General features: G+C 42.4%; 1 protein-coding gene across 3 annotated transcripts in view; it reads right to left on the minus strand.

Moving 5' to 3' along the window:
- The window catches only part of Tenm4 (teneurin transmembrane protein 4), a 420,724-nt gene that overhangs the window by 324,512 nt on the left and 79,989 nt on the right, over nucleotides 1-16,223 (minus strand). For 2 of the 3 annotated variants that reach the window (XM_013014006.1, XM_013014005.1), the window contains exon 3: nucleotides 9,880-9,904. The exons of the other annotated variant lie outside the window; for it this stretch is intronic. In XM_013014006.1, coding sequence (XP_012869460.1) covers nucleotides 9,880-9,904 — 25 coding nt within the window. The remainder of the gene's footprint in view (nucleotides 1-9,879; nucleotides 9,905-16,223) is intronic. 3 annotated transcript variants of the gene reach the window in all.

Below are 16,223 nucleotides of genomic sequence, written 5' to 3' on the forward strand. Positions count from 1 at the left end.
TTTAAAAAAGTAAATGCCCAATTAAGGAAGGCACAGCAATACAGTGCTAACATCACATATACGTGATATCCTAAGCCAGGTTTGTAGAGAAGAGCTAGTGATGTAGAAAACAGGGCATGAAAAATACAGGATATAAAGTGAGTGTGAGTCTCTTGGCTTTTGTTTAAGAGTGTGTGTGTGTTTATGTGTGTGTGTGTGTAATCTACTCAAAACTGCTAGTATTCCTTTATCATAAGGCAGCAAAAGTGTGTGTGTGTTTATGTATGTGTGTGTGTGTGTGTGTGTGTGTGTGTGTGTGTGTGTAATCCACTCAAAACTGCTACTACTCCTTTATCATAAGGCAGCAGAATGAAATAACTTCACTTTTTCCTTCTATTGGTCTGTATTTTCTATTTGAAAACACAAGAAACGAATATGAAAAGCTATTTGAAAGAGATGAAACCATAACTCAGCCCCAAAGATAGCTCCTGCCTGAGGGTCCTGTGTTAGGGGACAGAACTTCCTCCAGCGTGTAAACCAGCCTCCTGCCTCTTGTGTGTCTCACTCCCCCAGCCAGACAGCTCCCACTACGTCAACTCTCCTCCACAGTGGTTGTTTTCAGAAGCAGGTCCCTAGCCATCTGTCTCTGTGACTTATGCTGGGGAAATGGTGTCTGGAAAACAGGACACAGTAAATTTCTCAGGCTCAGGTCATTTGATCTCTACTTTCCTCCTCACAGGTTTCTCAGGGACTTGCAAAAATAAAAATGTTTTTAAACGTTCATGGAGAATGGAACTTTGTGTTCACCTGCTAGCCTGGGAGCCTGGTCCCTTCCTTCTCTTAAGCAAGAAGCATGCCTTCTGTCTGGTTTCACATGGGGCTGGCCTGCCAGATAGTCTGGTTATTTAACATAATCATACTCAACGAGGACACTTGTTGATATTGTGTAAGTGTGTGCGTGCGCACACACATGCCTGAGGTTCCTGGGCTCTGTCCCTGAGCTTCTTTTACTTAAGGCTAGCGTTCTACCAGTTGAGCCACAGCTCCACTTCTGCTTTTTCTGAGTAGTTTATTGGAGATAAGAGTGTCATGGATTTTCCACCTTGGGTTAGCTTCAAACTGATTTTTTTTTTCAGATCTCAGCCTCTTGAATAGCTATGATTTAGTGAGTTTAGTATATGCATAGTGTAGTCCAAATATCAGACACCACATTCAATGTGAGAACATTTTCATTCCCTGCTCTCCAAATTAAGCCCCATACCCATTTGTAGGCAATGCTTTCTACCCCTGTATCCATGGCCAGCCACCAATCTGTTCTGCCTCCAAAGATTTACCTATTCTGGACATTTGCTATAAACTTATTTCCTTTATCATCATGTTTTCAAGTCTCACTCAAGGTTGAAGCATCATTGCATTGTATGGATATACAACTATACAACTATCTATCTATCTATCTATCTATCTATCTATCTATCTATCTATCTATCTATCTATCTATCTATCTATCTATCTATTTATCTATCTATCTACCTTTCTATCTATCTATCTATCTATCTATCTATCTATCTATCTATCTATCTATCTATCTATCTATCTATCTATCTATCTATCTACCTTTCTATCTATCTATCTATCTATCTATCTATCTTTCTATCTTTCTATCTATCTATCTATCTATCTATCTATCTATCTATCTATCTATCTATCTATCTATCTATCTATCTTTGGTTGTTTGTATTTTAGGACTATTATCAATAATGCTGTTACAAACATTTGTATACTTATTTTTGTGGGGGAGCATGTTTTCATTACTTTTGGGTATAAACTGAGGAGTAGAACTGCTGTATTGTATGGTAACCATATGTTTAATCTTTCAAGGGACTTCCAGTTCATTTTCCAGTGTGACTGTGCCATTATTTTCCATTACCAATAGCAGTGGATTAAGGACCCAGCTTTTCCACATCCATGCCAACATTTGCTATTATTTAACTATGACTAGAGCTTTTCTAGTGGGCATACAGTGGTATCCCACTGTGCTCTGATTTGTATTTTACTGATGGTTGTTCAACAGGTTGCTCACCATCATGAACTTTTTTTTGAAGCAGTGTATATTCAGATTCTTCTTTATCATTTTAATGTTTTCATTATTAAGTCAATAATGTCGTGGCCACTGATTTCCCCCCCACCTCAGGTATTTATTAAGTGACTACATTGCAGACACATCTAAGTATCATATGCAAAAACAAAACAAGACAAAAAGTGCCATCAAACTCTTGCTTTCCAAAACTTAGGTTCTAGACTGGGTGTTGATAGCTCACATCTGCAAGCCCAGCTACTCAGGAAGATGAGATTTGAGGATCCCTGTTCAAGAAAGACAGCCTAGGTAGAACAATCTGTCAGACTTTACTTTTAATTAACCAGTATAAACCTGGAAATAATGTGTGGCTCACATGGTAGAATGTGGACAAAAAAGCCAAAGGAGAATGAGAAGCCCAGAGTTCAAGCTGCAGTTACTGGTACAAAACAAACAAAACTTACATGGTAGCTTATAAGAAAAGCAACAAAGAAGAACACAAATATCTTTCTAGCGCAAGATCAAGTGGGGGGAAAAATGCTCTAGAGAAAAGTCCACCAGAGGCTATGGAGCCAAGAATGATGAGATGGGGTGGGTTATTTGTCTTTCTCTCTTTTTTTTTAAACAGATGTTGGGGATATTTCTTTTCTTATCTTTAAGTGGACAGCAGCTGCCATTTAACGAAGCAGTTTATGAATACAATATATCTTTCACCATTCTCACCCTCACTCTCCCCTCCCCACTATTTCCCTCCCTCTTCTTAATTTTGTAGGATATATATTGGATCAGTGTCTACATTTCCCCTCTCTTCTACTCTTCATTCGTCTCCCCTTCCCCCTTGACCACCCTTCCGATCCCCCTCCTATCCCTTTCAAGTATCTGCTTCCTGGTGTTTTATTTTGCTGAACTTACATTTTGCCTTTCTAAGGAACTACACTATTTGAGATCTCCCTTGAATCTATAGTATATCAGTGAATACATTTGTATCCACTTTTATATCATCCAAAGTATTTACTTGTAGCTTTATAAGCTAAATCTAGCTTCCACATATAAGGGAACACATGCAACCTTTTATCTCTCTGGACCTGACTTCACTTAACACAATTTTTCCAGGTCTTTCCATTGCTTTACAAATGCTACACCCTCATTCTTTTGAATGGATGCATAAAATTCCATTGTGTATACAGGCTACATTTTCTTGATCCATTTGTCCAGTGATGCCCCACAAATGGGTATGCTATTTGAAACGTGGTAGTCAGGAAAGCCTCTCTAAGAAGGTGACATGTAACTGAAGGGAAGGTGTGAGCCATGAATAGCTGCAGAAAGTCTCTGCTTTCCAGGCAGAGACAGGAGAGGACCTGCAAGGCAGATAACAGGCCTGGAGGAATGCAGCAAGGAGAGGCCTATGAGATGAGTTGTGAGAGGTTACCAAGAGCTAGATTATAGATATTTCAATAAGGCAGACTAGGGCCACTAGGTGTAATCTTTCAGAGCTCCAGAAGCTCATGATTGGGGCCAGTCTTACAGGATCCATGAATAGTAAACAACTGAGCACATACACATCAGACAATAGGTGTTCAGTAGTGGTGGTGCTCTCCCATCTCCCTGTTAAGGACAACCTCAGTCATACTCCAGGCCAGCCAATCTCCACTGGGTCTGCTCACATAGAGAAGGCCAGCCCCTTACCCAGAGGGATACTAGTCTCCAGGGTGAAGGAGACAGAGATAGATTATGTTCATTATACAAGAGAAGCAGGAACACTAGTGGAGATGAAGCCTAAGGAGATAAGTATTGGGGACTCCAAAGGGATTTAGGATGTTCCAGGCAGGCATCTGGCAGCTTGAGCTGAGCTAGTAGAAGGGGCTACTTTCTGTGAGATGAGATGAGGGAGAAAAGAAGGCAAGTTGGGTTTTCTCCAGATTTGTCAAAATCTGCTGCCAAATGTGGCCAAGAAGTTGCTGAAATTTATGGCAGGCCCGGAACAATCTGGTCACTCCAACAGGGAGGCCTGGGCTGTGTATACTCTGAGCTGAGATGAGACGAATAAAGTGTTTCCCAACAGCTGTCCAAAGTCACATAGAACCTCCTGGAGCTGTAGCTCCACATATTTGCCATCCCTACTCCATTTAACAGCTGGAAAATTCCAGGCCCCATGGGTAAGGAAGAGCACAATCTGACCGTCAGGCTGCCTCCTACTCAGATACTGGAGGGAGGAGGGGGATTTCAGACACACAGGAAAGAAGCCAGAGGAAGGGAGCTACTATGTGCCTAGCACTGTGGAAGGCCTTTTATGAAATTCAGCACCAGTCATCTTCATACCCTGAAAAGCATTAGGATCTCTCCAGTTAATAGATGCAGAACTAGATGCTCAACCAGAACATAATCAGGGTCACCCAGAGGATAGGTACCAAGCTGCGTGGTAGATTTGCTCTGTTTGACCCAAAGCCCACATTCTCTCTACAGAAGGAACTTGAATGGAGTGTAGTAATAAACATAAGTGTTCCTTTGTAAAATCATGTGCTTATTTCTCTGATCTCTTACTAGGCCTGGAGAGCACAATGATGTTCAAAGTTAAGCTCCTTTCTTGAAATTGGTTTGAGATGTGGGCTTTAGACTCAGGCCACTGAAGCCACAGTTGGTGTTCTTCCCAAGAACTCACTGTTCTTGAGTATTAGAGTGAGATTCAGGGATTACAGTAACTAAGGAACTGGACAAAAACCAACCAGGAAATTAAAACAAAACAAAACAAAATAAAGCCAATGCCATATATTTGTCATTTGTAAAGTTTTCTAAATATAGTATTCCAATAAAAACTTAAAAAAACATAACAGAAAGCCATGCATTCATGCACACATGAAGTGAGAGGTGTTTTCCTTAACATTCTCATCTGAAACAGCTTTCTCTTGTCACCAGGCCATGGCCTCTTGCTCTTATTAGATTTCTAGGGAGCTTCATGCATTGTTTTTTTGTTTCTTTTTTAAGATTTTCTTTTTATTGTGAAAATACTGTACAGAGGGGTTACAATTACATGGGCAAGATAATGACTACATTTCTTATCAAGCATTGTAGCCTCCTCCTTTGTTTCCCCTTCCCATCCCTTTTTTTTTCTTTGATGGGGGAGTATAAATATAATATGAGCCAAGTGTTTCAGAAATACCTTTCCTGTCATTTCAGAAGATTTTTTTTTGTTGTTGTTGGTTGTGGAGCCTGGGCTCTAGGCCTGGGCACTGTCCCTCAGCTCTTCAACTCAAGGCTAGTGCTCTGCCACTTTGAGCAACAATGCCACTTCTGGCTTTTTCTGCTTATGTGGTACTGAGGAACCGAACCCAGGGCCTCATGCATGGGAGGCAAACACTCTACCACTGAGCTACCTTCCCAGCCTCCATTTCAGAAGATTTTGAGGAAATCAAGGCAAACAGAGAAAGTAGTGAAATGGATGTCCTTTCTGTCCCCCGGTGTCATCATTTTACATTGGCTGATAACATTCCTAGAGGGAGGCTCTAAAGCAGGAGAACTTGAGGTTACTTTAGTTATTTATAGAGTAGGACCACACATTTTTGCTTAGGAATGGCCTGACCCATGCTCCCACTTATGGCCTCTTACATAGCTAGACTCACAGGCTTGGACCACCACGGCTAACTTATTAGTTGAGATGGAGCCTCATTAGCTTTTTGTCCAGATTTACTTCAAACTGTGATTCTCCTGATCTCTGCCTCATGAGGAGGTGGGTTTATAGACATGACCCACTGCAGCTAGCTCTAGAAGTCTTACAGCTGATTAACTTGAGGCATAGAGATTCCAAGTGACCTGCCCAACACCCACAGTAGTAAATTGCAAAAACAGATATGAGTCCAGTCCCCATATTTTGTCTACCACACTATTTTCTCTCACCAGTGTGTGGGATCCTCAGCTGATGTTCATTTATATAAAAAGAACTTATAGACAGATTGAAGCATAGAATCACCATGTTACATTCTTGTGACTCCTCTATAAGGCAAGTATTAGTTCCATTTGACTGACAAAGAGTTCTAGAAAGACCAAGGTGAGTACTTTTGGAAAAGGAAGTAAAGGACTGAGCAAGGTCCCCATTTTTCTGTGGCTTCACCAAGTCAGTGGATGGGTAGGAGAACAGGACACCAGAAATGGAGCCAGAGATAACACAACTAATGGAATGACCCAATCCCCAAGGCTTCCCAGGAAGGCTGCTCATTCTGGTGGAGGGCAGTGGATTAGTTTGTTTTCATTTCTTTTAACCAAAAAGGTTGGAGGCGGAAGAATTTATACATTGGAGGCTAAGGGCATTTAACAGCTTCAGCCTAAGAGTTCAGATGTAGCTTGGACAGGAAAGTCTAGTTGTTGCTAGCAAAACAAAATGTCTTGCTTTCTGGAGGGCAGGGTGTGGGGTAAAACTTGTTTCCTGGACAGATTCTAAGAAACAGCATCCCTTGCTTGAGAGCGGACACACATGGACTACATTTGCTTCGGATTTCACATGGCTGGGGAAATGAAGGAGGGAGAGGTGCCTGCAGGGGAGGAAATGCATTTAGGATGTCCCTACGTGCCAAGTACATGGAGTCTAATATTTGGAGAGGCTAATGTGTGTGTGTGTGTGTGTGTGTGTGTGTGTGTGTGTGTCTGTGTGTGTGTGTGTGTGTGTGCAGGGGTGGTTATGTGTGATCTATTCCAGGTCCCTGGGCTAGATGGTGAGTACCAACCATAGGATAAGGTACTCAAGGTACCTTCTAGAGCATTCTATATCTGTATCCTCCAAGGCAAATCTCTGCGACCTCACAGAGGACTCTGATACCTCAGTAGAGCTGACAAAGGGAGTTTCAGGTTGGGTTTCCCCAACTGCCTTTGAGAAGTTACCCAACCAAACCAAGAATAGGCAATTTTCCTACAACACTATGAGAGTGGGCAGCACAGAGGAGGTCCTTAATTAGTGCTTGGGGCATAGAGATTCCTCTCTAGGAGAAGTGATGCTTCTACAGACCCCTGAAAAGTGACTCCAAGTGGGCCAGGCCAAAGAGAGGGTGGGCAGGTGTGTATGTATGGGCCATACGTGCACACCGGTGCTGTGTAGGCACCTGTGTAGGCTGGTTAGTATCCAGAGAGAGCCACATGTACTGAGTCCCAAAGGTAAGAACAAGTTCAGTGCTGCTAGGGAACCAAGAGGACTGGAAATTAAGGGTGTATGCAGCAGAGGTAGGGAAAGTGGTACAAAAGTGAGTACAGAAAGAGGCAGAGTTTGGATCTGATGATGGCTTCTAGAAGAATCCATGGCTGGTCACTACTTCCTCAGCTCTTTTCCTAGTATCTATTTCCAACTAGGCTGTACCAGCTGAACTGAGTCATTCAGCTTCTCTGTCCTTTAAGCTAAAAATTACCATAGTTAAACAGGTTACCCTCTAAGCTCTCTTAAAACTGCAATAATAAAAGTAGCAAGACCGATTTCTGCTATTTCATGTAATCCTTATCTAGGTCTCTGAGCTACTCTTTATTACCCACATTTAGCAGATGGGAGAAGTTCAAGAGTTAAATGACACAAATCTCTACAAGTCTATGATTTTGAAAAGAAAATGCTCTGGGATTTTCTTCCTGAAAACCAGGTCCTTTGCTCTCAGAGAAATGGTATGCAGGGGAGTGAACAATGTCTCTTAATAATTAACACAAAGAGTAACAACATCTGCTATGGATCCAGTGCTTTCTCTTTGCCAGTCATTGTATACCACTGGTCATGCCCACTTCTAATCCCCACAACAGGCTTGTGGGGTACTAAAGACTTGTCCCAATCCCAGTTTAGAGATGAAGAAGCTCAGATTTGTAGTGATCAGCCAGGCCAACGCCATAGGGTCAGCTACATACTGAAATACCCATAGGTGGCAGACCATTCACATTCTGAGCAATTGATCACTTTTCTGAGAAGCTCAAAAAGAGCAAGGCTCAAGCTGGGTGCTGATGGCTCATATCTGTAATCCTATTTACTCAGACAGCTGAGATCTGAGGATCACAGTTCAAAGGCAGACTAAGCAGGAAAGTCTGTAATACTCTTTTGTCTAATTAGCCACCAAAAAGTCATAAGCAGAACTGGCTCCAGTGATAGAGAAGCTGAAGGACAGCACCCAGGGCCCTGAGTTCAAGCCCAAGGACAGCACACACACACACACACACACACACACACACACACACACACACACACAGAGTTAAGGATTGAGCTAGGTGCCTGTGGCTCATACCTGTAATTGTAAGTACTCAGGAGGCTGTAATTTAGGGATCATGGTTCAAAGCTAGCCTGGGAAGTGAAGTCCATGAGACTCTTATGTCTAATCACTACCAAGAAACCAGAAGCAGAACAGTGGCTCAAGTGCTAGAGAAGCTGAGGGATAGCGCCCAGGCCTCAAGTTCAAGCCTCAGAATTGGCACACACACACACACAAAGATCAAGGCTTTTCCAGCCCAACCTGCAGATGTATATGTGAGGAAACAGAGGCTTGGAGAGATAAGCCTAAAGTCATATGGCAGAGGGCAGAAATAGAACTGATTTTGTGCCATGAATATTGATAATAACACAGTCACAAGGAGCACCCTAGCTGACTTGTCAGAACTCAGCTCCAGAAGCCATCTGCTTGAGTTCCAATCCAGTTCTACCACTGACAGGCTATGCAACCCCAGGCCCTGGGCTACTGTACTTTATCACAGCAACCTGTGGAGAAGGACAATTCTTCCTATTTTTCAGACAGAAATACATGCTTAGAAATAGTGTATCTAAAGCATGGGAGCTGCAGAAGCTAGACTGGAATCCAGGACCATCTAGTTCTCAAACCCCTATAATTTCCCATAATAACCTCTCCCCTATGCACAGAACTTTGCAGAAAGCACTGGTATCTGTCATTCTATCACCTCATTGCTGGGGCATTTCTGACCTATCTTAAATGCTGATAGCTCTTAAATGTCCATTAAAGGTGCACGTGTGTGTGTGTGTGTGTGTGTGTGTGTGTGTGTGTGTGTGAAAGAGAAAGAGAGTGTTGAGGGGACAATAAGCAAGAAAGCACAGCTACAAGCAGGATGGATGCCTTCATTGAATATCACTTATTGTGCTATCATAGAAATGTAATTACTCTTTAAGGATATTAACAGCTCATCCTGTGTACAGAGCCCTGGCTGGTTCAGAAAACCCCTTTGTACCCATTATCTGACTGCATCCCCAGAACAGCCCTGCAGATAGGGGAGTGGAGCTAATTAGATTACTTTCTGTTTGTGGCAGCCACTCTTGGTTGCCTACCAACACCCGCTGCCCTTGCTAACAGCATCCTGACTTTGTTCTGCGAGGCATGCCTCCTCTACGTGTCTTCGTCAGTGAATCATGATTGATAAATTACAGTAGTCCCATTTTCCTGAGGTACAATAGGAATCACTAGTCAGTGTGGCATGAGAAAAGGTCTGGGGTCCTCTGGATATTGAACCATCTGGAAACAATGCTGGAGATTGTAAGAGATGGAGCCAAGGAGTTGAATCTGAATGTTGATGACTGCATCTGAGATTGTCCTGACTCAGAACTTCTTGCTAATGGGAACAGTAAATGGGCAAGTTAATGATAATGATTATACACAGTTAAGGGGCAGGGTGTGTGTATATGTGTGTGTGTGTGTGTGTGTGTGTGTGTGTGTGTGCATGCACACACGCTGCTACTAGGGTTTGAACTCAGGGCTTTGAGCTCTTGCTTGGCCTTTTCTCTTAAGGTTGCTTTACCATGTGAGCCACACTTCCACTTTCAGCTTTTGCTGGTTGACTGCAGATAAGATTCTCATGGACTTCTCTGCTTGGGCTGGATTTGAACTGTCATTCTCAGATCTTAGCCTCCTGAAGAGCTACTATTATAGACATGAATCACAGGTGAGGGGCAAAGTACAGTTTTGAATTATTTTTTCTCTCCTGAAAAATACTACCTCAGCTGAAAAAAGCCTTCCTAAAAATCCCCTCCTACTACTTTTGCTTCTCATACTCATTCTCGAGCCACGTCCTTTGCCAATCTGACTCTGCTGTTCTCACTCAAATGACAGCAAATTGTGGCTCTGTTCTTCGGGTTTCTTTCAGCTATCACATGCATCTCCTTTTCCAGCATCTATCCATGGACCAGAACATGCTGGAGGGTAGACATAAAGGAACTGCACCTACAGAGGCTTGGTTTGGTCAGTGACTCTGCGGCTGCTGCCTCTGGTTGGTTGGGATAATGATACATGTCACAGGCTGCTTGTGGGAAGAGACAGGACAAGGTCCTCAGTTTCCCTTTGAGAAATGCTACTTCTGCATAGCCTACAAAGAAAATGGAGGGAAGGGGTGGGGTGGGAAGATAGGAGAGAATGATGAAAAGGATGATATTGATCAAGATGCATTGTGTCTATAAACTGCTTTGTTGAATGGCAAGTCCTTGGTACAACTACTTAAAGCAAATAAACATATGTTTCAAAAAGAGAGAGAAAAAGAAAATGTCACTTCTCTTAGTAACAATCCCAGGATCTGCTGGCTGGCATTTCATGCCAGGCACAGGGAGCCAACAGAGGTTCCCCTACTTTTGGAGTATTCCTTGTTTAATAAGGCAGTCATTCTTGGAGGCCTTGTATCCTTTCAGCACCAGATCCACTAAAGTTGCTAGTGACCACTTCAGAAAATCAGGCATCTTCTTGAGGTAGTCTGAGGACCTGCCCACTGGGCTTCTATTTCCTGCTTGCTTCTGTGATTGACAGTTAGATGATGCCCTGCTGCAAGCCCCAGCTTCCTCTCTGAGGTTCCTTTGAAGCCAGTTTGGGTGGTACCATGTCTCAAGTGGTAAAACAGGGTCTAGCCTGGCCCTTCAACCTTCCTCATGCCCTTAGTGGAACTTGTCCTTGAGTGTATGCATGCTCACAGGACACTGCTCTTCTTGCTGCCGGTTTTCTACCCAGCTGCCATATCCAATAATCCAGCCAGGCCTAAACTTATGCACTTTCCTAGTTAGAGCTCACCCAAAAGGCAACCATGGCTCCTCAATGTCAAAAATTATTTCCTGATGCCCAGCTGAGACATCCCAGGCCCTGGTGTACCCACTGGTACCAAACCTCTGCTTTTCCTGCTCTTCGGAAGGCTGCTATTCTCTGAGGAGTTCTGGTGAACCCTGTGAGCCTCAGCCTATCTGAATAATGGTCCTCACCAGCCACAGCAGTTCACACCTGGAATCCTAGACAGTTAGGAAGCTCTCTACATATTGTGGCCCAAGGCTAGCCTAAGCAAAAAGTTTATAACATCCCATTTCAACTAATAAAAATCTGGAGGCACTGGCACATACCTTTCATCCTGGCTACATGGGAAACAGAAGTAAGGAGAATCATGTTCCAAGAAAGCTGGCCAAAAGATAAGAGCTTATCTAAAAAAATAAACAAAGCAGCCAGGTGCTGGTGGCTCATGCCTGTAAACTAAGCTCTTCAGGATGCTGAGATCTGGGATCTCCCTTCAAAGCCAGCCTGGGAATGAAATTCCATGAGGCATTTATCTCCAGTTAACTACCAAGAAGTTGGAAGTGAAGCTGTGGCTCAAGAGATAGAGTGCTAGCCTTGAGTACAAAAGCTCAGGAACAGTACCAAGGCCCTGAGTTCAAACCCCAGAACCAGTACAAGAACAAACAATTAGAGAAAAAAGGGCTGGAGGTAAGGCTGAAGTAGTAAAGCACCTGCCTAGCAAGTATGAGGCCCCAGTACTGCCAAATAGCCAACAAACAGTTCAGAGGACTGTTCCTACTACCACCTGTAAAGGCTTTCCATAACTACCTCTCAAGGTTACCAGCCACACACAGCACTCACTGTCCTGGGACCTAGATTGGCCTCTGGCCATTCCTTGTATTGTTCCTCTGACCTACAGTACCCCTTGCGGTATCTGTTCTTCAAAGCCTGCTTTAAATGCCACATCCTTGGAAGTAAGAGAACACATGTGTTTTTACCTCGTCCGAGGTCCTCAGAAATGTCACAGTACATTCATATTTGTCTGTTAAATGACTTGCTTATTCATCCCTTCAATCACTTATTTGAATATATGGGTGAATAAATGAAGTTCATTTATTGAGAGCCATATATGTCATTGGCTTTAGGGCAGCACCATTGTCCTCAAGGTACTTACAGAGTTATGGAGCATGCATTGTGTCCAACACTTTAGTTTATTTTATTTTATTATATATTTATTTTTTGTCGGTCATGGGGCTTGAACTCTGGGCCTGGGCGCTGTCCCTGCACTCTTCAGCTCAAGGCGAGTGCTCTACCACTTGAATCACAGCACCACTTCCAGTTTTCTAGTGGCTTATTGGAGATAAGAGTCTCACAGACTTTCCTGCCCGGGCTGGCTTTGAACCACGATCCTCTTGAGTAGCTAGGATTATAGGCGTGAGCCACCAGCTCCTGGCCTTGTGTCCAGCACTTTAAATACTCTAATACACAATGGACTTGTTGGTGTTGTTAACACCTGTTTTAGGTAAGGAAAACTTCTGTTAGTGCCCTCCTCTGTGCTTTCATTCTGCAACAAAGAACTGAGGCTATTGTGTGGTAGGGTCTACCCCTGTCCACTGGGGACACAGACAGGTGAGTCATAGCCCTACCCTAGGAGATCAAGTCTAACTGGGATTCTGATGAGAAAGTACTGTGTTCTGAAGTGTGGTACATGCTGAAGACCAGAGGTTTCTCGAAGACTGAGGCTTGTGTCACAAGCAGCAGGGGGAGACACTCTACTGAGATGCATTTAATACCCTAGGAGATGAATCAGGAAACAAGGTAACCTCTGCTAGGTCCCTGAAGCTCACCAGCCTGTTCTAGAGGCATGACGGCCAGGCCTGGTTCTGGATACTCTCTCCCCAAGAGTGGGATTTGAGTCTGGAGGGGTAACACCTTAAGAGCCTGGCTTTCTGTGTTATCTTCTCAGTAACTTCCTTTGTGACCTTGAGTATCACCAGGATTTAACTTGGGCAGCTATGAAATGGGGCAACTCAGAGGGTTCCAGAAGGAATAGATGGTCATCTGCCTACCAAGCATCATGGGGGGAAGGGAGATTCCAACAATGAGGAATCCATGGGCCGTTGGATTCAAATTTTCCAATTGAAGGTGAGGGGATTGGGTTTTAGAACCAGGAAATGTTAAGTTCAGACTAATTTGTGGTAAACTATTCGGTCTCTCACCATCTAATGGGGATGACAAGGTCTGACTTGTTGTGTCCATGGAAGGCATAGGATAGGATAAATGAAGCCTACTGTAGTATTTAGTATGAGTAATTATCCAGTAAACATCAGTTGTCCCTTTTCAGGGGCCATAGGTAACTAAGTTCTTGGAAGATGATAAAGTTTCTCACCTAATGTGATAGCAGGATGAGGTGTGTGGACTGCATTTGCTCTTAGGCTCAAAATATCATTGATTGACTCAGCCTTGAAAATCAGCACCTTTCCAGCCCCTTCCTACAATCTGCCTTTTTAATTTCCCCAAATCCAGTGCCTAAATCCCATCTCCAATATGGTTGTTATAGACAAGAAACTCACTGATCACTCCAAGAGAAGTCCAGAACCTTCACAAATTCAGCTTACCATCACAAAACTTTCCTTCTAATGTCCCCAAATATTATTGCAGCTATTGCTTATAATACCACTAGCAAACATTCCCTTCATTCATAGATTTGTTTTTGTTTTCAGTACTTGGATTTGAATTCAGCACCTCTCACTTGCTCAACTGGTGCTCTACCCCTTGAGCCTGGCCTCCAGACTAGCTTTTGCAGGTTATTTTGAAGAAAGTCTTATGGAATTTCCTGTCCAGGCTTGTTTTGAACCCTGATCTCAGCCTCTTGAGTAGCCACTGGCACTCTACTTACACAGTTTTTTTGCTTTTATGACCTTTGTGTCCTACAGTCAACCTTAGATTGAAAATGTTAAATGGAATAAAAATTTCATATACTTTTAAGGTGCATACAATTCTGAATAGCATGATAAACGTTTGTGACCTCCTCGCTGTGGCCTCTGTAAAATATCTACACTGTATACACTTTTGTCACCTGCTAGTCACCAAGTAACTATCAGCCTGACTACCACCACATTACAAGGTGTATAAGTAACCTTTATTTTACTTAACAATAGTCCCAAAGTGCAAGATTAGTGTCGCTAATTCAGATAAGCCAAAGAGAAGCCAGTGTTTATTTAATTGAAAAGGTAAAAGTGCAAGATATTTAAAGAGAGACCACATTCATTTAGCTTTTATTACATTCTATTGCTCTAATTATTCTAGTTTATTGTTAGTTATTGTTGCAATCTCTAACTGTGCTTGATTTATAAATTCAACTACCATGGAGATCTATAGGAAAATATAACATTCACTGGGGATCTTGGGACATATTTCCCATAGATAAGGGGAGACTGCTGTAATCTCAACTAATATAGTACAGTGATTAAGAAAACCACCTCTGGAGCTGGGCTGTCTAATACAGTAACTATTTAAAGCTTCAATTTTAATTAAAAGTAAGTAGAAGATATAGGACCCTAACACAATGGCCATATTTGGAATGGGTCATTGTGGTTACCATATTGGGAAACAGCAATTTTCCCACCATAGGAGCAAGTGGTGCTTTAGGATCAGGCTGTCACATTGGAATTATAAATAGGAGGATTTCAGTCCAGGTTGTCCAGGGCACAAGTATGAGCCACTATTTAAACAATAACAAAAGCAAAAACAACAGGGGCATAGCTCAGGAGTAAGAGCACCTGCCTAGCACATGTGAAGTTCTGAGTTCAAATCCCAGTACTGTCAAAAAATAATGAATATCAAATATGCTTGAGGATTCTCTACATTAGATAAACAAGGATTTAAAATATTAAAGTGACATCTGTTGTAGTTTTAATAGGGTCTTAACTGTATGCTCTGGCCAGCCTGTACTAAAAGCCTTTTATTTACACTTCTTACATAGCTAGAATACCTAGTGCCCGACATCATGCTTAGTCATTTATTGGTTGACATGGATCTAGAGAACTTTATGCCTGGGTTGGTTGTGAACTGTGAACTCAGCTTTCCCCTAAGTAGCTAGAATTATAGGCACAAATCACTGCACTCAGCTTGATATTCATTACTTTAATTATTAGTGAGCTTAAAGATTTTTTCCTAAGCAAATAGAAATATTTGCTTAGATGTAAACTGTCCTATGTCTTTGCATATTTTTTGCTTACTAAGCTGTTCATTTTTTCTCTTTATTTATGCAGATTTCTGTATGTTAAGGAAATCAATTTTATATAATATAAATACTATGCTCCTAGTTTCTTTTCATATTGTTCTCTGTGTGTGTGCGTGTGTGCGTGCACACACGCACAAGCACGCATGCACACATGTGTGCCAATACTGGGGCTTTCACTCAAGGCTGGCACTTTACCATTTGAACCATATCTCCATTTCTGGCTTTTTGCTGGTTAACTGGAGAAAAGAGTTTCTCTAATTTTACCTACCTGGGCTGACTTCAAACCTCAATCCTCAGATCTCAGCCTCCTGAGTAGCTAGGATTATAGGTGTGAGCCACCTAAGCTCAGCTCCTTTCATATTATTTATGGCATATAAATGCACTTCTTTCCTGTGTGGATATGCTTAAGTTGTATTTCTCTGCCTTTTCTTTCTGGGTTGAGTGAAGGTCAGCCAACTTCCTGAATTGCTTCCTGTCATCATGTTTGCTTAGGCCCCTCAGTGTCTAAAGCCAGCAAAGAAGCACATATAGACAGAATAGGGCCATCACTTTCTGCTTCTCCATGTGTGTTCAGAAGATCCTCTGCCTCCAGAGAGACATGTCTTTTCCTTCCAAATCCCTGTCTCCCCTCTGGCTAGATTTAGGAGCACACAATTCCTTCGAAGACTTGGTTTCCATTTGGATACACCTGGGGACAATGGCAACTCTCATACTGGGATATTCTTACTGGAGACCCAGGAAGGTTGGGGCAGATAAAATGTGAGGAAAACTTGCAGCTTCCCAGAAAATTCTATTGGGAGTTTTTGTTGAAGGAATGAATTGATTTAAAATTTTTTTTTCAAGACTCAGAGGAACATCTCTACCATGAAAGACTTAATTTTTTTCAGAAGGAAGTAAGGTGATATGAATAAATCCATACCATATTCCAGACTCTGCTGTGACTTTATATTTA

Source organism: Dipodomys ordii, unplaced genomic scaffold (assembly GCF_000151885.1).
Source record: "Dipodomys ordii isolate 6190 unplaced genomic scaffold, Dord_2.0 Scaffold22, whole genome shotgun sequence".
NCBI classification, from domain to species: Eukaryota; Metazoa; Chordata; class Mammalia; order Rodentia; family Heteromyidae; genus Dipodomys; species Dipodomys ordii.